The 24,358-nt window shown below is 36.1% G+C and overlaps 1 protein-coding gene across 1 annotated transcript in view; it reads right to left on the reverse strand.

The window, feature by feature from the left end:
- CNTN5 (contactin 5) overlaps positions 1 to 24,358 on the reverse strand; it is a 1,287,027-nt gene that overhangs the window by 471,377 nt on the left and 791,292 nt on the right. The window contains exon 4 of the mRNA XM_057750478.1: positions 20,787 to 21,008. Within this exon, the coding sequence (XP_057606461.1) occupies positions 20,787 to 21,008 (222 nt within the window). The remainder of the gene's footprint in view (positions 1 to 20,786; positions 21,009 to 24,358) is intronic.

The following is a 24,358-nucleotide window of genomic DNA, read 5'->3' on the forward strand; positions in this document are numbered from 1 at the left end:
TCTGATTTTCTTGATTCCATCTTTGCAGTTTGGAATCTTGGCAGTATCTTTCTAAAAGTTTGTTCATTTCTTCTAGGTTGTCCAATTTGTTGGCATATAACTGTTCATAGCATTCTCTAATGTTTTTTTGTATCTCTAATATCGGTTGTTATTTCTCCTTTTTCATTTCTTATTTTGCTTATTTTGGTCAGAGATCTCTTCAATCACTTTCATTTTATAAAATTTATTTGTATTTTTCCTGTTCTATTTGGGTGATTTTCATTATTCTATCTTCCAGATAACTTATTCATTCTTCTGTATCACTTAGTCTGCTGTTTCTTTCTTCCAGTGTGTTCTGAATTTCATATATTTAATTATTTATTTTTGATTGGGTCTTTTTTGTATTTTCTAGTACCTTCTTAATATGTTCAGTGGTTAGATCAATTATTTTTCCTAATTCAGTTAACATGTTTATTACCAATATTTTGAATTCTTTATCTGGTAAATTATTTCTTTATTTGTTTTTCAGAGGTATTCTCTTGTTCTTTCAATTGAGAATAGTTCCTCTGCCTTTTCATTTTACTTCATTTTCTCTGTCTCTATGAATGTAGGTGAAACAATTACCTATTACAGTTTTGAAGTAGTGTTCTTATGTGGGAACCTCCCTATGCTGACTGTGTATGCCTAATGTCTGGTAGGACGGCTGGATCTGAAGTGGATGCCAGCCTTTCCTTGGGGTGTCCTTGGTAGGGAGTGTGGCTGGAGATGGAGGAGCTAAAGCTGGTACTGGGTATGAGGCAGGGCTTCCTCTCTGATCAGCGGATCTCACCACACTGTCAGGGGTAGGGTCTGTTCCCAAGTTGCTATAGCAGAAGCCCTGAGGATTGGGCTTGAGGTAGCCCTTGAGGTAGTAGTGTGTTTTTCTCTCTCCCCACACCAGGACCTTTGCCCCAGGAGAGAGAAGTGCTGAAGCAAGTGGGGCCCATGTGTAAACAGAGATCTATGTGCTACCTGTGTAGATAAACATGGCTCTGCTCAGATGCAACCTTGGATGTGAGCTCCCTTTGTCTCTTGCAGTCAATCACTGCCCCCTGTCTCTGTTGCCTCCATCACCTGCTCACTGTTGTGGAGTCACTTCACAGGGCTGGTAGAACCCATATGGACTCTCAGTGCATGTTGGGAGATGAGCTGTGGTGGAGCAGTCACTGTCAGGGTTCTAAGCAGCTTTGGTGACACTGCTTGAGGAAGTGCCTATTGTGGCCACTGCCACTCTGCCTGGGCTCTGCCCAGGGACCATACAGCCTCTGAATCCCATGGTGGTGTCCTTCCCCAAGTTTGGGCTGCTCCAGACTGTGGCATGCACCATGATGTGGTTGGTTGTGGGAAACCTGCAGCCAACAGAGCAGGACTCTTTCTGCCCTGCCTTGGGGGCTCGAGTGTGCACACTCCTCACAAGTGGAGTGCAGGCTTCCCCAGACTTTCTCTCTCATCCAAAGGTCTTTCAACCAGCCGAGGGAGCTTGTCTTCTCTGCATGGGACTTCAGCACTGGGACACCCAGTCTGTGGTTCGAGCCTCTCACTCCCCAGGGCGGGTGTCCACTGTGTAATCTCCTTTGTCCTCTGAGTTCTCTTCCAGAGGCACAGGTCTTGACCCAATTGCTTTTCTTCCTTTCCTACCCAATTGCATTTGTATCTTTCTTATACCCTTGGTTGTCAAAGAATCTTGCCAGTTTCCAGTTCATTTCCAGTGAGTTCCACATGTAGATGTAATGTTTGTGTATATGTTGGGGGAGGTGAGCCCCACATATTCTCACTCCACCATCTTGATTTCCCTCCTCAAAACTTTCTTTTTTGGGGATTATTTCTTCTTCACTTGTTCCGTTCTATTCATACCACTTAAGCATATGTTAGTTTTTTTAAAATAAAAAATGTCTGCTCTATCATCTCTGTAACAAGTTTTATATTTTTATTATTTTCCTTTTTCTTTGACTTCAAATTGGTTTGCTATGCTCCTATACGTTTGGTTGCTTCTATATGACCAATAATTAGGGTTTCAACTCTTTAATGGCTTTGTCTCTTCCATTTGTTTCCTGAGCTCTAATAATTAACTTATCATTTCCTGTTATCTTGTCATATGTACTTTGATTTCATGTATGGGTTCTTTAAACTGTTCTTACAATGTTATTGTCAGTCACTTCCTCAGGGGAAGACAGTTGTTATATGCTGAGTACACTTTTTCAGGTAATGGAGGGGTCCACATATGACAAACTGAAATCTCTGGCCTGGCCAATAACCCATAAGAAACTGAGGTCTACTAACAACCACATGAGTTTTGAAGTGGAACTTCCTTCGGTCAATCCTTCAAAGGTGAATGCAGCTACAATCCACAGCTTGACTGACATAGCATCTGATGAGAGAACTTAAGCCAGAACCACCCACCTAAGCCACTCCCAGATTCCAGATCCACTGTTCCTGTGAGAAAGTGAAAGATTACTGTTTTAATTTGCTAAATTTTGAGGTATTTTTTACACAGGAATAGATAATTGACAAACTATTTTTTATCTCCCTATATTGCTTACACAAAAATGTGTTTAAGACAAAACCATAACTATGAAATCTGTGAACTTCCCAGGAAAAAATAAAGAATAAAAATATCATTTACAAATAATCACAATTGGGAGAATGAAAATGTTTGATTTACATTTTTTGAGCCTTAAACTTTTAGAATTAGAAGAATAATCTTTCCATTCTAATAATCTCTGGGATATTTACCCAGTCTTAACTTCATCACTTCTAGTAATGTATAAAGTCTTAACAAAACACTATTTTATTGCTAGAATTCTCAAAAATAAAGTATGTCTTAAAATAAGAAACATATTTGTGTCCTAGAGGAAGATATCTTTTGATTCAATTCTGTTCTACAACAAATATACTTTGTTCAATATTTTACTATAATTGAATTGATTAGCACATCAATAATAACTTACTTAATTTAAGAAATTGCCATTAAGATTAGAATATGAAGGCTCTGCTAAGAATATCTTATGTTTCTCTGATAGAATGTTATGTAGAATAAGAAATTAACCAAAATGATATTTTTTTAATTTTAAACTTTAATTTATTAAAAAACAAATTTCTTTTAATATAACCAATAGACTGACCTTGAACCATTATAATCACAACCAATTAATAAATAGAGTATTTTAAGCATCTACTTATACTCAATGTCAAAATGATCATCTACAGCGAACTTTTATGTCATCGTTAGCACACAATTATATTTGATAGGTTTTGTCTATTCATGTGTGACAGGAACTGGCTAGATGCTCATGAATCCCATTTATTCTTCCTAAGAACACTGGAAAACTTTCTTAACCTTTTTTATGATTGGACTAGGACTCCAATGTGACTTGCTTCTGGACTGAAATAATATATGTGAAATTCAGGACTAGTCACAAAAATCATGCATGTTCTTCCACCCTCTCTCTTCACCTGTCAATTAGCTGAAGGTAAAGGAGCAGTAGGTGCCAGTGAGGTCCTAACAGATATCAAAGGTATCATATGGTTCCCCAAATCTCCACATGGAGAAACACTCATTGAACAAAAAAGTGGAATGGGATGTGAATAGAAAAGAAACATTGTGTCAAATTGTTTTTATGGAATCCAGAATTACTGTGTTTTGATTAATGTTACATTTAAAAGCAAAATAACTTTAAAGCTTTAATGAAGATAGTATTTGATTAGGAAGCAATGGTCACTGAAGTATACATCATTAGATTATAGAGCCCTGCTTGTATTCTCTTTTCCTAGCTCAGGCCTTTGGATTACTACTTAGTTAAGTATATTCCCAGGCCAAGGGCCTATGACAGGAGATAGTCAACCATTCAACCTTGTATATAGCTATATCAGTTATAGTGCTCCAGTTTTTCTTTTTTTTAATTAATTTATTTATATTATTATTTTTGGCTGCATTTGGGTCTTCGTTCTTGTGTGCAGACTTTTCTCTAGTTGTGGTGAGGGCTTTCCTCTAGCTGTGGTGAGCGGTAGCTACCCTTTGTTGCGGTGCGTGGGCTTCTCAGTGCAGTGGCTTCTCATGTTGCAGAGCACAGCCTCTAGGTGCATAGGCTTCAGTAGTTGCAGCACACAGGCTCAGAAGTTGTGGCTCAAGGGCTCTAGAGCACAGGCTCAGTAGTTGTGGCACATGGGCTTAGTTGCTCTGATCATGTGGGATCTTCCTGGACCAGGGATTGAACCCATGTCCCCTGCATTGACAGGTGGATTCTTAACCACTGCACCACCAGGGAAGTCCAGTGCTCCAGTTTTTATAACTGGTTTTTTACTTAATTCTTGAGCCCCAGCCCTTCTTCATGTGCCCAAATTTTGAAAATGGGTTCTCATCCTGTGTCTTTGTTTCTAAATCCTATTTGTTGACTTTTCTAGAAGGTCCAGTATTATTATTTAGACATTTATATTATATGGATGTTATGGTTCTTGTTTTGTATTTTCACATGTTTGACTTTCACTGTACAGTCATGTAATCAAGTCTGACTCCATATTTGATCTTTGATTGCTAATGGCTTTCAAGCCCCACCAGTCACTTTTTTCCTTTTGCTTCACCTCAGGGAAAGATGATATGCATCCCTGCCTTGACTCAGGTAGGAAGGGTTATAACACAAACCCAAGCCCACATAGGAACTCTCACCGCAACCCCACTCCCCAACCACAACAAAAACTAATGCAACCCATTCCTTCCCATTCCTTGCTCAAGCCATTTCAGACCAGCCTATCCTGCTCTCAATAGAAAGCTCCATGATGTGAATAATAAATGCTTTTATACTTTTTGGTATGTGTGTAGCATTATTAGTCTCTACATTTGAACCAATTTTGTGTTGTGAGGTATTGATCTTGCCCTCTGTAGGGCAATCACATAGCAAATTAAGACTCAGTCACCTGGGTAGGTGACAGTCTTCTCTAAGGAAACCATATATTCCTCCCAAGGGGTTTGCGTCCATGGAACCAATAGGTCTGCAGACAGTTAACTAAAATGTGTAAAGTAGACATGTGAGAAAGGTAACTCCTGAGTTTCTCTAGACAGCTTTCTCTTAGGTTTATATCAGGAAAATAAGGTATGCTGTGGGGTCATCCAAATTATTTGAGCAACATGGCCTTACCTACGAGGGTAAGCCAGGGGCTAGGTTTGGAGGCAATTATGTAGAGTAACATAAATTGCAAATGTTTAAATTATACTTACAAACCATAAAATCATATATTTATATATGTATGTATGTATATATATATATTCCTTTTTCTCCTTTTCCCTTTTGTTATTTCTGAGCCTTAGCAACAACTCTATCCTTTCTGGTCTCACCATGTCCATAAAAACAATATAGAATTTAGAAAAAAGTGCTACACACTCATCTTTGGGCTAGTGGTTCTCTTTATAACTTCCTCTTATGAATCTTAAATTAATGGATATTCTAACCTACCTGTATGTATTTTTTTAATCTAATGAAGGAATAAAATAAAAAAATAAGTAACATTATAAAATAGTATTTAATTCAATATGTAAATTTTCAAGAACAATTGTAATAGAAGACATAAATAAGTAATCCAGTTTGTTTTTGTTGATAAAACCCCCATGAATGTAGTGGCTACAAATGCTAATTGATCTAAGTGTAGTATAGATTAGTTAAATTTTGTGAGTGTTATTGGGGTTAGGTGATATGATTTTCTAAATGGTCAACAAATTCTGTTAAAGTTCTTAACAAAACTAAATATAATCCTGCTGTAATTTACACATTTTTAATTGACATATCCATTATATATCAAAAATACCTTGTATATAATATAATACAGAGTTAGATTCTTGCCTCAGAAAATTTTAAAGAGAATTTTCATTCATGTGAATGTTTAGAAGGACATTTAAGAGTACTGTACATTATAATTATAGATCATCTAGCACTCCTATTCTCTACTCTCTAAATTAAAATAGCATATCTGAGTCAAAACTAAGACAATCAAAACTACTCCACAAATTTTAAAAACACCTCTAAAGTGGAGGTGCCACCCTTCTTAGAATCTGACTACAGTAATAAACCAGAGCCTAAAAAGTTAGCATGGTATTGGCAGTAATTTTTCATCAGAGATTCCTAAATAGGAGGATGAAGCTCTACTGGGAAATTATGACCCTGGGGTCCATCTACCCTTCTCCCAGTGGAGCTTCTTGAAGCACTGGTATGTCATTTTGTCTATGGAGACATTGGTTTCCCTTGTAGAGTCCTGTCTTAGGATCAGGCTGATATTTCATTTCCTCTAAACCTTTTTGGAATTTCTGCCATTTATTGATAGGCTACCCAGATGCTAACTTTCTTTCTGCCAGAAGCTTTTAAGTATTACTTTATCTGAGACTTCCACACCCAGGTTCCCTGGGGGAGCCTTGCTTCTTGGTGTTGGATCATTATGTTTTCAACTGTTTCCTGGATCATCACCAGGCATTACCATGTCTCCCTAGATTCTAAACTTGTCTTTCAGACTTAAATCCTCTTTTAAACAATTATTTCTCTGTCCATTTTTCTCAAAGATTAGGCCTAATGCCAGACCCAATGCTCTTCACCTACTGGTTACCTCTAATTAATGGCCTGGTATAGTTTATTCATGTACTGAGAACTAAGCATATTGATATTATATTCTAGAGGAAATATCAACCTATCATGTCCAATATAATTAAAACAAATTCACTTTTAATGAGCATTGATATATTTTATGTGATAATTTCCAAAAATTTTGAAATGTTTAGTTAGAAATTGAGTTTTATGATGACAATCACAGTTACAATGTGAGAAAAACTTTCCACACTATGTGAGAATATAAGGTGAATTCTTAAAGAAAATATCCAAAATTTTCTTAAGTTGCCTTTTAACATTGAAATGAAGTTTCTTTATAAAAGTTAAACAAGTGTAAACTTTCATTCTAAAACTTTCAAGGATTCCTAAAAATTGAAGAGCATGATTTATTAAAAAGAATTGTGATGAATGTTTCATGGGTAGTAGTATTATGTTGTGCACGTAATATAAATTGAGAGTCTGATAGATTTCTTCATCGTTTTTAATGTAGCTATGAAAGAAAGGTCAGATGATCCAAAGATGCTATCACTTATGAGAATAATCAAAGTGTACTGATCCCATATAACATTCAGAAGGTGTCAAACCACTAGGCAACCTTGTCAACAGATGGAAGGCATTGTTTTTCCCTCCTTTTCATTTGTAATTCAAAAAATGCAGTTAGTTTAAAAATCTCGAGGCAAATATTCTGTCATGGTGTAGAAATTTAGCCTAAATTCTGATTTCAAATTCCTCATGTAGATGCATCCTTAAACAATATTTGTTAAGCTCTTAGTAAGCTTGCACTGCTCTAAGTGCTGAAATAGAAAGAAGAGGAGTATACAAAATAGTTTTTGCTCAAATGGTATATAGTTAAACTGGAGAGAAAAGCATACTAACAGAAAATAACAATAGCTCTAAAAATTAAGAATGCAACACAACAGTATATTCAAAGTTTGAATGAACAGTTATGAAATGGTAAGGTTTTTATTAAAAGATGGTTTTTAAACTGAGAGAAACAGGAGTGATTTGATTTATATAGGAGTATATCATCCAAGTGAAATATCTTTTACCCTGCCCAGAGGGAACTCCTATTCTCATAAAAGATCATTTAAATATTTGATTTGGTCCTCCAAAACATTTTATCAGCAAAGAATATTTTGAGGAAACAACAGAAATTGTCAGCACAGATATCACTTTTTTTTTTTTTTTTCTGTACCTTTTCTTTTTTATTCTTGAAATGTGAAGCCATAACAACAGCAAAATCAGAAGTCTTTCTCAAGTGCATTTTTGGTTTAAAACGCAGGCTTTTTCTCTTCATAAGTTTTGTGTCTCCTACTACAAACCTTGACTTGTTTCCTGTACGTTAGCAATTTTCTTTGAGCATACTTTGTTTGCTGGTTTTTTTGTTGGAGTCTTGTTCAAGCCTTCACATCTCCAGATGATCCAAGCATGGTCATTTTGTGAACATTCAGAAGTCTTCATATTTTAAACATGTTCGTGTATTTATACTTTTAACCTGACAAAATGATTTTAAAGTGTAATGAAACTTCAAAGATATGTATTATATATTGCTACAGATATACATTGTTTCTTCTCACAATGAGTTTTCCCTCGATTAAAAAAAAAATGATTACAACCATCTCTCATTCAATCCTTCTATGCAAGTGGGATTTCTTTTCCAGAATGCCATACAGTTGGAATCATATAATAAGTGGCCTTTTTAGATTGGCTTCTTTTACGTAGTAATACACATTGTAGGTTTCTCCATGTCTTTTCATGACTTGGTAGCTCATTTCTTTTTAGTGCTGAGTAAATTTCCATGTTTGGATATACCACAGGTTAATTATCCATTCACCCACTGAGGGACATCTTCTTTGCTTCCACATTTTGGCAATTCTGAATGGAGCTGGGAGGGTCCGCAGCGCAGCTCACAGCGTTCCCGGACCGAGACATCGATCCGCGGCTGAACAGAGGGTCCAGGAGCGGGACGTGGGAACCGGAGAGCTGGTTCAGGGTGAGAAACATTGTTGCCGGTAGGGTGACGGACCGAGAGGACAGGAGGGAGGAGGTCCGCGGAGAGGAGTGCCTGTCCCTGAGAGCTGCCCGGCCATGATGGCGGCCGGAGGCTGCAGGCTCCACAGATATCACTTTGAGTCATGATGCCATTGACTGTGTTCCAAGTCTAATCTTGAAATAAGCATGTCAACAATGAAATTCAGCCCAAAGTACGGAGAATATGAGGCAACAAATTTGGTAGATTGCAGGAATCTTCCAGATGTCAGAAGCCCGTGGTAGAAACTCCAAAGGCTGGGTAGACTCAGAGCATTACATAAATTGCAAGTTGTACATATCACTGAGGCAATAAAAGAGATCCAAAATTATATACTTAAACTTAGCAGAAGATAATTTGCTTCTTCTAGTTTTAAGAACCACATTTTTTTCCCATCTGAGATAGCATTTATAGTCTCTGAATCCCAAGAATGGGTGTCACCAGTAAAAGCCTAAATTTTCTAGTCAGAATCACTCTTAATTCAGACTGTCCCCCTGAAAGGAAGATAAAATATCTTACTTAGTCATTTCATCACATATTGAAGACTAAAATGCATCCTACACTTAGTTAAGTTTACTCCTTGTAAAATCACAACAATAACAAAAAGAGATGAAGTCAAAGATCAATTTATTGGCTGTTCATTTATAATGGTAGGAGCAGACACAGTGTCACCAGTGGTTAATAATCCTTGTCTCCATTGCAAAATTCAAAACTAGTACATGTTTTGCAGGTGTTTGAGGTGCTGAGTCATAAGGGCTTTCAATTAACCTATATTACCATGAGAATTTCCAGTTTAAATAGTAGCCAATTTTTAAAATCAATTAAATGACATTCCTTGCATTCAAACAATTACTTTAGAGTAACTATTAACAACTCAATTTTTTAAAACTAGATAACACCTCTTGGTACAAGGAACATTTCACTGGCATAATTTGAAGTGATCATAGTCATTATGCAAGATAATATCAGATTGAAAGAAAATGGACAGAGGCTTTCTCTGATTGCTCAACATCAACGACAGCAGTCTCTCTTTCAGGTACTCTGTTGTTCTCTTCTCCCCATCCTGAGTCTAGCTCAAATTTTTTAGTTTATTTCCCTGTTATTACATCCTTACTTCAGCCAAATGTCAGTGACTGATTGTTGTACTTTTCTTGTAGCCACCTTTTTTGCCTTCTCTTGCTCTGACTTGCTCCTTCTGTCAGAAATCAACTACCATGCTGTGAGCTACCCTATGGAGAGTCCCCCTGAGAATGGCCTCTAGCCAACAGCCAATGAGGAGTTGAGGCACTTAGTCCAACAACCCTCAGCAACTGTATCCTGTGGACAATTATGTGAGGTAAGTGAGCTGACAAGTGGATATGTACCTATTTGAGCCTTGAGATGAGATTGGAATCCCACCTTGTGAAAGACACAAAACCAGAGCATGTCCAACCACATAGGCTTGCTGACCCACAAAGATTGTAAGATAATAAACATACAACTTTTGTTCTTTTTATTGATGTCCTCAACATACTTCTATATTTTCGACAGAGTGGTTCATGGTTCAAGATGGCAGAGTAGAAGGATGTGCACTCACTCCCTCTTGTGAGAGCACTGGAATCACAACTAAATGCTGAACAATCATTGACAGGAAGACACTGGAACTCACTAAAAGATACCCCGTATCCAAAGACAAAGGAGAAGCCTCAATGAGAAGGCAGGAGGGGTGCAATCACGATAAAATCAAATCCCATAACCACTGGGTGGGTGACTCACAAACTGGAGAACAGTTATACCACAGAAGTCCACCCACTGCAATGAAGGTTCTGAGCCCCACATCAGGCTTCCCAACCTGGGGGTCTGGCAACAGGAGGAGGAATCCCCAGAGAATCAGACTTTGAAGGCCAGCAGGATTTGATTGCAGGATTTTGACAGGACTTGGGGGACACAGACTCCACTCTTGGAGGGCACACACAAATAAGTATGTGCACCAAGATGCAAGGGGAAGGAGCAGTGACCCCATAGGACACTGAACCAGACCTATCTGCTAGTGTGGGAGGGTATCCTGCAGAGGTGGGGGGTGGCTGTGGCACAACACAGGGACAAGGACACTGGCAGGAGAAATTCTTGGAAGTATTCATTGGCATGAGCCCTCCCAGAGTCCACTATTAGCCCTACCAAAGAGCCTGTAGGCTCCAGTGTTGGGTCACCTGAGCCCAAACAACCAACAGAGAGGGAACTCAACCCCACCCATGAGCAGACAAGTGGATTAAAGTTTTACTTAGCTCTGTGCACCAGAGTAACACCCAGATCTACCCACCACCAGTCCCTCCCATCAGGAAGCTTTCACAAGCCTTATAGACAGCCTCATTCACCAGAAGGAAGATAGCAGATGCAAGAAGAACTACAATCCTACAGCCTGCAGGATGAAAACCACAATCACAGAAAGATAGACAAAATGAAAAATCAGAGATTATGTTTCAGATGAAGGAACAAGATAAAGCCCCAGAAAAACAACCAAATAAAGTGGAGATAGGCAACTTTCCAGAAAAAACAAATTCAGAATAATGATAGTGAAGATGATCCAGGACCTCAGAAAAAGAATGCAAAGATCAAGAAGATGCAAGAAATGTTTAACAAAGACCTAGAAGAATTAAAGAACAAACAAACAGAGATGAACAATACCATAACTGAAATGAAAAATACACTAGAAGGAATCAGTAGCAGAATAACTGAGGCAGAAGAACAGATAAGTGACCTGGAAGACTGAAAGGTGGAAACCACTGCCATGGAACAGAATAAAGAGTGAGAAGAAACAAAGACAGCTAAGAGACTTCTGGGACAACATTAAACGCACCAACATTTGCATTATTATAGGGGTTCCAAAAGGAGAAGAGAGAAAGGACTTGAAATAAAATTTAAAGAGATTATAGTTGCAAAATTCCCTAATATGGGGAAGGAAACAGCCACCCAAGTTCAGGAAGAGCATAGAGTCCCAGGCAGGATAAACCCAAGGAGAAACACTCCAATTCACATAGTAATCAAACTGACAAAAATTAAAGACAAAGAAAAATTATTAAAAGCAACAAGGGAAAAATGACAAATAATATACAAGGGAATTCCCATAAGGTTAATAGCTGATTTCTCAGCAGAAACTCTGCAAGTCAGAAGGGAGTGGCATGATATATTTAAAGTGATGAAAGAGAAGAACCTACAACCGAGAATACTCTACTCAGCAAGAATCTCATTCAGATTCGATGGAGAAATCAAAAGCTTTACAGACAAGCAGAAGCTAGGAGAATTCAGTACTACCAAACAGCTCTACAGTAAATGCTAAAGGAACTTCTCTAAGCGGGAAACACAAGAGAAGAAAAGGACCTGCAAAAATAAACCCAAAACAATTAAGAAAATGGTAATAGGAACATACATATCAATAATTACCTTAAATGTGAATGGATTAAATGTTCCAACCAAAAAATACAGACTGGCTGAATGCACAAAAAAACAAGATCCATGTATATTCTGTCTACAAGAGACCTACTTCAGACTTAGAGACATATACAGATTGAAAGTGAGGGGATGGAAAAAGATATTCCATGCAAATAGAGATTAAAAAAAAAAAAAGCTGGAGTAGCAATACTCATATCAGATAAAATAGACTTTAAAATAATGTTACAAGAGACAAGGAAGAACATTACATAGTGATCAAGGGATCAATCCAAGAAGATATAACAATTATAAATATCTATGCACTCAACACAGAAGCAGCACAATACATAAGGCAAATACTAACAGTTATATGAGAGGAAATCGACAGAAACACAATAATAGTGGGGGACTTTAACACATCACTTACACCAATGGACAGATCATCCAGACAAAAAATTAATAAGGAAACACAAGCTTTGAATGACACAATAGACCAGATAGATTTAATTGATATTTATAGGACATTTCATCCAAGAACAGCAGATTACACTTTCTTCTCAAGTGCACATGGAACATTCTCCAGGATATATCACATCTTGGGTCACAAATGAAGCCTTGGTAAACTTAAGAAAATTGAAATTGTATCAGGCATATTTTCTGAGCACTACACTATGAGATTGGAAATAAATTACAGGGGAAAAAAAAACATTAAAAACACAAATGCATGGAGGCTAGACAATATGCTAATAAATAACCAAGGAATCACTGAAGAAATCAAAAAGAAAATCAAAAAAACACTTACAGACAGATGACAATGGAAACATGATTATTCAAAACCTATGGGATGCAGCAAAAGCAGTTCTAAGAGTAAAGTTTATAGCAATACAATCCTACTTCTAGAAACAAGAAAAATCTCAAATAAACAATCTAACCTTACACCTAAAGGAAACAGAGAAAGAAGAGCAAACAAAACCAAAGTTTGTAGAAGGAAAGAAATCATAAAGATCAGAGTAGAAATAAATGAAATAGAAACAAAGAAAACAATAGCAGAGATTAATAAAACTAAAAGCTTGCTCTTTGAGAAGAAAAATAAAATTGATGAACCTTTAGCCAGACTCATCAAGAAAAAGAGGGAGAGGACTCAAATCATTAAAATTAGAAATGAAAAAGCAGAAGTTACAATGGACACTGCAGAGATACAAAGCATCAGTAGAGACTACTACAAGCAACTATATGCTAATAAAATGGACAACCTGGATGAAATGGACAAATTCTTAGAATGGTATAAACCTTCAAGACTGAACCACGAAAAATAGAAAATATGAACAGACCAATCACAAGTAATGAAATTGAAACAGTGATTAAAAATCTTCCAACAAACAAAAGTCCAGGACTGGATGGCTTCACAGCTGAATTCTATCATTTAGAGAAGAGCTAACAGCTATCCTTCTGAAACTCTTCCAAAGAATTGCAGAGGGAGGAACACTCCTAAACTCATTCTATGAGGCAACCATTACCCTGATACCAAAACCAGACAAAGATATTACAAAAAAAGAAAATTACAGACCAATATCATGATTAACATAGATGCAAAAATCCTCAACAAAATACTAGCAAACAGAATCCAACAACAGATTAAAAGGATCATACACCATGATCAAGTGGGATTTATCCCAGTGATGCAAAGATTCTTCAGTATATGCAAATCAATTAATGTGATACACCATATAAACAAATTGAAGAATAAAAACCATACTATCTTTTCAATAGATGTAGGCAAAGCTTTTGACAAAATTCAACACCCATTTATGATAAAGCTCTCCAGAAAGTGGGCAAGGGGGAACCCACCTCAACATAATGAAGGTAATATATGACAAACCCATAGCAATCATCATTCTCAATGGTGAAAAACTGAAAGCATTCCCTCTAAGATCAGGAACAAGACAAGGATATTCACTCTCGCCAGTATGATTCAACATAGTTTTGGAAGTCCTAGCCATGGCAATCAGAGAAGAAAATGGAATAAAAGGAATCCAAATTGGAAAAGAAGTAAAACTGTCACTGTTTGCAGATGACATGATACTATACATAGAAAATCCCAAAGATGCCACCAGAAAACTACTAGAGCTAATCTATGAATTTCATAAAGTTGCAGGATACAAAATTCATGCACAGAAATCTCTTTCATGCCTATACACTAACAATGAAAGATCAGAAAGAGAAATTAAGAAAACAATCCCATTCACCACTGCAACAAAAAGAATAAAATACCTAGGAATAAACCTACCTAAGGAGGTAACAGACCTGTACTCAGAAAACTATAACACTGATGAAAGAAATCAAAGATGACACAAACAGATGGAGAGATATACCATGTTCTTGAATTGGGAGAATCAATATTGTGAGAATGACTACACTACCCAAAGCAATCTACAGATACAATGCAATCAATCCCTATCAAATTACCAATGGCATTTTTTACAGAACTGGAACAAAAAATCTTAAAATTTGTATGGAGACACAAAAGACCCTGAATAGCCAAAGCAATCTTGCAGGAAAAAACAAAACAACAAAAAAACAGAGCTGGAGGAATCAGACTCCCTGACTTCAGACTATAAGACTGTATGGTAGCAGCACAAAAACAGAAATACAGATCAGTGGAACAGGATAGAAACCCAGACCTAAACCCACGCACGTATGGTCAACTAATCTATGACAAAGGAGGCAAGGATATACAATGGGGAAAAGACAGTCTCTGCAATAAGTGGTGCTGGGAAAATTGGACAACTATATGTAAAAGAATGAAATTAGGATACTCCCTAACACCATACACAAAAATAAACTGAAAATGGATTAAAGACCTAAATATAAGACCAGACACTGTAAAACTCTTACAGGAAAACATAGGAAGAACACTCTTTGACATAAATTACAAGAAGATCTTTTTTGACCCACCTCCTAGAGTAATGAAATAAAAACAAAAATAAACAAATGGGACCCAATGAAACTTAAAAGCTTTTGCACAGCAAAGAAAACCATAAACAAGACCAAAAGACAACCCTTGGAATGGGAGAAAATATCTGCAAACAAATCATCAGACAAAGTATTAATCTCCAAAATATACAAACACCTCATGCAGCTCAATATCAAAAAAAAAAAACCTAAAAAACAACAAAAAAAAAAAACAACCCTATCAAAAAATGTGCAGAAGACTTAATAAACATTTCTCCAAAGAAGACATACAGATGGACAAGAGGCACATGAAAAACTGCTCAACACCACTAATTATTACAGAAATTCAAATCAAAACCACAATGAGGGATCACCTTACACCATTTAGAATGGGCACCATCAGAAAATCTACAAACAGTAAATACTGGAGAGGGTGTGGAGAAAAGGGAACCTCTTGCACTGTTGGTAGGAATGTAAATTGATACAGCTACTATGGAGAACAGTATGGAGGTTCCTTAAAAAATTAAAAATAGAATTACCATATGACCCAGCAATCCCACTATTGGGTATATACCCAGAGAAAACAATAATTCAAAAAGACACATGCGCCCCAATGTTCTTTGCAGCCCTATTTACAATAGCCAAATAATAGAAGCAACCAAATGTCCATTGACAGACAAATGGATAAAAAAGATGTGGTACATATATACAATGGAATATTACTCAGCCATAAAAAGGAAGAAAATTGGGTCATTTGTAGAGATGTGGATGGACCTAAAGACTCTCATACAAAGTGAAGTAAGTGTGAAAGAGAAAAACAAATATCATGTATTAATGCATACATGTGGAATAGAGAAAAATCATACAGATGAACTGGTTTATAAGGCACAAATAGAGACACAGATGTAGAGATCAAACATATGGACACCATGGGGGAAAAGTGGGGTGGGGTGTGGGATGAATAGGGAGATTGGGATTGACATATATACAGTAATATGTATAAAATAGATAGCTAATAAGAACCTGCTGTATAGCACAGGGAAATCCACTTTGCTTTACAGTAGAAAGTAACATAACATTGTAAAACAACTATACCCCCCCAAAAAAACATAAATATTTTCTACAGGGCATTCTTCTTACAATATTGTGACTTTAAGGTTTTCTTTATGTTTCATCTATCTTTTTTTTCTGTGTTATCTTGTGATTATCTCAACAGGTTGGTATTCTTTTTAGGCGACCAACCCCTATAATCAGTCAAGATTTGTTTACTCAGGTCCTAATTAAGCATTCTTCTTTGGAACGGAAGTCAGATGAAAGCCAGAGTCTTTTGTAACCTAATGTTGGAAGTCATATAGTTACATTCCATTACTTTTGTCATAATCTATTCTCCAGAAGCAGGTTACTAACTTCAACCCACAGTTGAAGAAAAGGAATTACACTGTAAATACCAGCAGGTGGGAATCACTGTGACCCATATTATAGTCTGCCTACTGAAGATTTCATTATATTAGTTTCATATTTTATATTTTAAGAAATAAAATATCACACAGTTGAAGTCATCTGTCTTCCCTATCTTGGTACCATTTATCTGCTCTCCTTTTCCCTTTGTCCTTAGAGTTAAGCACTATAGTCACTTGCTGTCTCAAGTTTATATATTAAAAATTATGTTATAGATATCCATAAATATTATATATTATTTTGATTTTGATTTTTCATACAAATGACACCATATGTAATATTCTATAAATTTTCTTGTTAACTATTATATTTTGAGGTATATTCATTCTGTTTCATAAAGAATGGTCTATTCACTTTAGCAGTCTTAATTTTTCAATGAATGAAAAACACAATTTATGTTTCTATTTTCTTTCTGATGGACATGTGATTTGTTTCCAATTTTTTGCAATTAAACTTATATTGTGGTGAACATACTTTCATATTTCCTTGTGCATGTGTGGGAGAGTTTCTTCAGGCTGTATATACAGAAGTGGAATTGCTTTCCTAAATTTCTCTGCAAACTACACTTTTATGTTTTCTCAGAAAAATCTTAATTCTATCTGGGGTACTTCTGGGCTTCACTCTGAGAAGGAGTGGGGTGACTTTCTATTCAGGTTCTGTTAGTTTTCCCATTTTTCACAAAAGCACGTCAACCCCAGCTTTACTCTCTATTAAGGCTAAGGGGAATTACCTGACAAAAGCCATATGTCAGGCTCTTGTCAGAGAGAACAAACTCAAAGTCACATCTAGCTAAGATCTATCAAATGCTCAGATGAGAAAACAGTTATGGAAGATTACTTGGAAAATACTCGGACTATACTTTCTTCTTGATACTCTAAATATGGATTAAGCTAGAGCAGCAGAAGACTTAAATTATATCAAACTGGCCCCTAGCCTAGAGCCTTGCCACTCAAAGTATGGTCCAGCAGTGTAAGCATCACCTGGAATCTTTTTACAAATGTAGATTATATGGCCCTCCACTCCTGATCTACTGAAGGGCAATGTATTTTTTTGTTTTGTTGGCACATGGGCTTAGTTGCTCCACAGCATGTGGGATCTTCCTGGAGCTAGGATCGAACCGGTGACCTCTGCATTGGCAGGTGGATTCTTAACCACTGCGCCACCTAGGAAGCCCAGGGCAATGTATTTTTAACAAGACTCTCAAGTGATTGTACATATATCAAAGACTAAAGGAAGGGCACAGTTTTAGATAATTACTTCTAATTTTGTTGTTGATGACTGGGTTTTATCTGCCTTTATTGAAGCAGAAGAAACTCATTGTTATATACACAATAAAAATAATGTTCAGGTCATTGACTGTTACATCAAATAATAAACCATTAATGAGGACCCTCCAGAAAAATGTGTCTAATCTTAGTGTCAGAAATAGCTGCATTTCTACTAGTAACCATTTCATTTTAATCCTCGCAGTGTGCCCTGCCGTGCCCCGAGGGACACAGGTGACAGCCCGACGGCGGGGATGGTGGGGGACCGGCTATCCGAGGCCAACCGAGGCACCCGTGGCGCTGCCGCATCCTTCTGCCTGGGCGGGATTCTGACTTAGAGGCATTCAGTCATAATCCCACAGATGCTAGCTGCGCGCCACTGGCTCCTCAGCCAAGCACATACACCAAATGTCTGAAAACAGTGGGAAATATGTAACTGACAAGAGTTTCTTTTTCCTTAACTAATTACCACAAATGGGATTAACCTATGACAGGTATATAGACACTTTGAATTAGTCTCAAGGCTGGCTCCACTTATGTCTCAATATTTGCCATTTTCATCATTTTCATGTGTTTTAATTCACATTTCTAGCTGCATTTTATGTATCGTTTTGAGCCACATTAACTTCTATTTGGAACAAGAGAACAAAGGAGTAGAATATGAGGTGGTACCAAATTACACCAAATACAATAGTATCCCATAGTTCTGATCACTATATACATTCTTTCTTGGTGTCATCCCATAAAATAATGAATTAGGCCTAAAGAAGACAAATCCCAACACATCTCTGCCTGATGAATATGACATTGGAGTTAATATGATGAATTTTTAAAAACTCATTTATTTTTTAGAGCAATTTACAAAAAAATTGAGAAGACAGAGATTTCTCATCTACCTACCATTCCCCCACATGCACACCCTCTCCCATTATCAACATCACTCATCAGAATGATTCCTCACTCACAGAATGAACATCACTCACACCTTTACCAAACATGAACCTACATTAATACATCATAATCACCAAAAGTTGTAGTTTATGTCAGGGTTCACTCTTGGTGTTGTACATTTTGTAGATTTGGACAAATGTATAAGGACACATATCCATCATTTTGATATCATTCACATCTTAATGCCATAAAAATCTTCTGGACTCTGCTTATCTAGCTCTCTCGTATGATAAGGGCATGTTTAGTTTTATATGAAATTGCCAAACTGCATTCCAAAGATGCTATATTATTTTGTATTCCCACCAGCAAGATATGAGAGTTTTTGTTGCTCCACATCCTCAGCAGCATTTGGTGTTTTCAGTGTTTTGGATTTTGGCCATTCTAGTAAGTGTACAGTGGTATCTTGTTGTTTTATTTTTCATTTTCGTGATGCCATAGAATATGGTATATCTTTTCATATAATTATTTACCATCTGTATATCTTCTTTACTGACAGGTCTGTTAAGGTCTTTGGGCCATTTTAAACTCATGTTGTTTGAGTTCTTATGTTGATTTTTAAAAGTACTTTGTATATTTTGAATACCATTCATTTATCAGATGTGCTGCCTTTTGCAAATATTTTCATCGAGGCTGTGGGTTGTCTCCTGATTCTCTTGATATTTTTTCATAGAACATATTATGAAAATTTTAAAACATAATTATTTTGAAAAATAAAACATTTTAAGGAAACAACACCATGCTTAAGTAAAATTTAAATGGCAACACTATAAGATGATGCTTCACAGGGCAATAACTGGCATAATCATGAGGCATAAGCTTGCCTGGGCTTGGTACCACAACCTAATGTGACATTTCTAGGATTTTTCCAAGTAGTTTAGTTCTTGCAAAATGTCTCCCTGAATGTTTAGTCCTTTATCAATCATATCTGAAATATAGCCCAAAGTGTATTGGACTTAAAATCAGATATATGAATGAAATTGGTTACTTATTAGAAGTGTGATCTTGTCAAAGATACTTACCTGCCCCCTGAGTTTCCATCTCCAAGGAAGACAGTAATAATATCCACTTCATATGTTTGTTGACAGTATTATTGATATAAGCTATTCAAAAGAGACCAGCACAGATCCTGCCAATAATCAAGCACTAGCGCTTCTCTCTGTTAATTAACCTTCTACTGTTTTGTTGATATACCCCAAAATGACAAAGTTAGAGAATATTTAGAAAATGTTGTTCAAACCATAATGCTAATAGCTGCATAGTCATCCTTAATTTAACTGATAACTTAGTGTTGGGCATTTAAATTATTTCTTATTTTCTACTCATAAATACTAAGTGTATACTTACATCTCCATGTACATTATTATTTTCTTATGTGAAACACATTTCTAGAAATAAAATATGAGATTTAAAGATATGACTGTTTTGAGGCTCTTGATATTCATTGCCACATTGTCCTTCAGAAATTTTATGTTTTGCTTTCAGTATATGAATTTGTTTAGTCTTAATCCTAAATCAGAATTGGAAGCAATTGGAAGCAATTATAATTAAGTACATGAAAAATTTTTTGAAATATGGGTGCAATATAAGGCTAACTTATGACCAAGATGGCCTTAACATTTTCCTCAGCTTCACTAAACTTTTGACAGGTTTCCTCCTGACTATGGTCCCCTAACCTACATTTTCTAAGAGCATTTACTTTAGAAAATCTGCAGTTATAAATTCCTTCTTTGCTTTTGTGAAATGTAAATCTTTACAGAGTCTCTTACCAGTTTTAAAACCCAAGAATGTCTTTCTCAAGGACCTGGGAGCCTTTTTTTTTTTTTCCTTTTTTGAAATGTAATCATCAAGAAAGAGAAGGTCCCTATTTCCCAGTGTCCATAGGATGGTAAGAAGTTAACTTCAATAAGCACCAATTAGTAAACACAGATGGCATAATCACACTGATCAAACTCTTCCTTAATGTCCTCCACCTTTCCAGATCTTAAAAACTCACTTTCTGTTTCAGAGTTGAGTTTAACCTCTCTCCTCTATTACAATAGGCACCTCCTATTGCAATAGTCTTGAATAAAGTCTTTTTTCCTTGCTTAGCTCCAACAGGTGCAATTTTCCTTTGACACTTACCGTCTTGTTTGAAGGCATCTGAGGAATGATAAAGATTGATGGGGGAATAATAATGTTGAGCTGCTCCTCGCCAGCTCGGTGAAGAAACGCTCAGTGTTCCTAATGAAGGACTGCTGTATCGTGGTCTGGTCTTTGAACCATAGAGGGATGACAATGAACTCTTCTTAACTCTTAGCAAAGCAGCATATGAAGTAGGGAGACCAGGAAGAGCTCCAGAATATTCTGCAAAAATAGTAATAACAATAATAAGTGAATTCTGAGGAAACTTATTTTTTAATGAAAATTTTTCTTCTGAAGACATTGTTGAAAATCTCCTTTGGCGATGCAACCAAATGCGAACTACAGTTGGAGTGGAAAAAATAAAATATTGCATATATATTTTAAACATTAGCTGAAAATTGTACTAGTTATAAAATTGGGGTCCTGCAAGAAAGAAAGAAAGAAAGAAAGAAAGAAAGAAAGAAAGAAAGAAAGAAAGAAAGAAAGAAAGAAAGAGAAAAGGCATGGGGGAGGAAAGAAGGGAAAGGAAGGGGAAAGGGAAAGGAAAAGAAAAGAAAAGGGGCAAGGAAAAAAGGAAAAAGGAAGGAAGGAAGAAAGGTAGGAAGGAAGGAAGGAAGCAAGCAAGCAAGCAAACAAACAATCCATCCAAATTTCCGTTCTTTTATTTTCTTTGTCAGAAATATTTGGGAATTAACTTTTTTGTTTGCCTTAATATTAAAATATCCATTCACACACATTAAATTAGTTCCTTCTTTATTATTTAATGAGAAAAAAGGGGAAAACAGCACTATCAATTACACTCTACAAATATAGACTGGATCTTCATCCCCTAAAATCTATCATGCAGTAGGAAATGTATCTAAGGAAGCGTATATATTTTGACTAGATTGTATGTACACTATGCCTCACATTCTTGAAAATCAGTCAAATTCACTATGGAGTATTTAGAAAAATGGACAGAATTTGTTTTGTAGGTTTTGCTATATATAATCTATATAACAATATTATAAAGTGGAAATACTGTTATGAAATTCCTACTTTTATTGATTACTAAGAAATACATTGCACATATTTTACTTTAACTCCCAAGATTTTTCATTAGAAAAGATTTGTATTGTGCCTGAAGTAGATTATTCTAACTCTCCTTTTGATCACAGGAAAGTCAGTTTGGTAGATAGATCAAATATTTAAAAATACTAATTATGATGAATTGTAAAAAAAATATTAGGAATTGGGATTTTTTCTGTGTCTAATATAAATTGAATTCGAAAATTTGTTGATCTTGGAAATGTTTTTAGGAGTCAGACATTATTGTTCAGAGTGTTTGACATTTCAGCTTAATGGATACTGATTTAATTTTGGATAAAAAATAATTTATATCTGTGAATAAGCTTTCTCAGAAGTAAGATTATTTAGAGTCATTATCCTTTCTCGTAGAGATATTTGGAATGCATGAAGCACTTCTGTGATTTGAAAATAATACTTTAGGTGTTAAGCATCAAATTATATTTAACATTTTCTGTTCTGTGAAATGGTAAATATGATTTCTCTGAAACTCAAGGTATATTTTTAGATGTACTCCACCTAAAATGAGCATGATAGGTGCAGTCCAATCCCATCAGGAGCTGTTAAGAGATTCATGTCCTTTTGTCTTTGTATTCAACCACAAGTCTGGCAAGGGTGGATCAATTTTAACTGAAAATAGCTAAGCTCTCCTGGGCAAACTATATGAGAACAGATTATGGGTAGACATAAAATCTCCTTTAAAACCTGAAATTAAATGTGAGGTTTGGCACCTAGAGGTGTAAGGCAATGAAAAGAGAATGAGTTTTCCTTTAAGGTAGTTTGTAGTTGTAGCTTCTGAACCTATTCATTTCTCTGTGCAGTCTGTTGCTTTGTGTTTTAGCTGCCTACCTTGCTCGTATATAAAAAGAAAAGAAGAACTATCTCATGCTAGTGTTAAAAATTAAAATGGAGTGTGAGAATGTGGTTTATAGTTCTTAAAGCTAGGTAAGGATAATCAATGGAAAACCGGAAGGGCCATAATGAGGTTCAAAAAAGCCAGGATCATCATCATGGTTATAAAACTTATATATATATATAAATATATATAAAATATATACATATATATATATAATAAATACATGATATATACATATATATATAAATAAACAAAATGTATACTGTCCAAGTGGTACAATAATTGGCTATGGCACTCCATGTAAAGAGGGATGAGCCAAATTAGGATTTAGCTGTTGTGCTTCACAACAGGACTTTATTTGTTATGTAATCAGTTGCGTCTCTTGCAGTGGAAATTAGTTTTTCATCAATTAAAGTGAAACCAAAGCTGATACTAGAAATCTAACAATTTATTCACTTATTCAGGTATTCAAAAAGCATGTAGTGGGAACTTAGTAGGGGATAAATGTTAGGGATACAAGGATGAAAAAATATAGTTGGCCCTTCATATCTGCCAATTCTGCATACACAGGTTCAACCAACCACAAACAGAAACTATTCAGGGAAAAAAATTTCCAGGAAGTTCCAAAAAGCAAAATTTGAATTTGCTGCACACCAGCAACTATTTACATAATATATTCATTGTACTAGGTATTATAAATAATCTAGAGATGATTTAAAGTATTTAGAAGGATGTGTGTGGGTTATATGCAAATTCTAAGCCATTTTATACAAAGGGCTTGAACATCCTCGGATCTTGGTATCCACAGGGGTCCTGGAACCATTCCCCCATGGATTCTGAGGGAAAGTTGTATTGCATCAGCCTTCAAGGAGCTTATGATCTAGTGGAGATGAAAGGTAACTATGCATGCAACTTTAATCCAGTGTGAGAGAAAAGCAAATACAGGAACCTATGGAATCTTATCCACAGCTGGAGAATCCTCTTATTCAGCTTAGGGACATCAGAAAATGATTTTTAGATGAATTACTATCCAAGCTGAGCCCTGAAAGCCCATTAGCAATTAGCTCAGCAAAACTCTGTATAGAGTAAGGAAGATATTCTATATAAGGTGGGGGGGGAGTATATGAAGATGTGGAAAGGAAAGGCAGCATGGCATACCTCATAGATTAAAATAGTGAGGAACTCAGGGTGAGAGGGAGACAGGTGAGAGAAGAGGTAAGCCTGGATAAGTAAGCAAGGGACTGATGATGAAATGCCTGCTATGTCATGCAAAAATGGAAGGAAGACAATATACATTTTAGAAAGATCACTCTGGCTGAAGCGCAATTTGGACAAGACAAAAGGAAAAAAAGACTACTCAAGAGCCAAAAACTGTAATAAAGGCAAAGATTAGTCAGAAATGAGAAGGTGATCATCTGCATGGGAATAAATTCAATAAAATTACTGACTGATTGAATGGGAGACACGGAAGAGAAAGTAAGAAACTGAGGATGGTCTGTGCTATGAGAAGATGGATAAGAATGTAGGAACAGGCACATGCTTGAGGTGAAAGCTCAGTAGGCAAGTAGAGAGCTAGAGGTGCTTCTAATGCATTTATGTTGATTATAAAATTCTGTAAATATAAGGGTTCATGAGAGATTATTAAATGGTA

Source organism: Hippopotamus amphibius, chromosome 9 (genome assembly GCF_030028045.1).
Source record: "Hippopotamus amphibius kiboko isolate mHipAmp2 chromosome 9, mHipAmp2.hap2, whole genome shotgun sequence".
NCBI lineage: Eukaryota > Metazoa > Chordata > Mammalia > Artiodactyla > Hippopotamidae > Hippopotamus > Hippopotamus amphibius.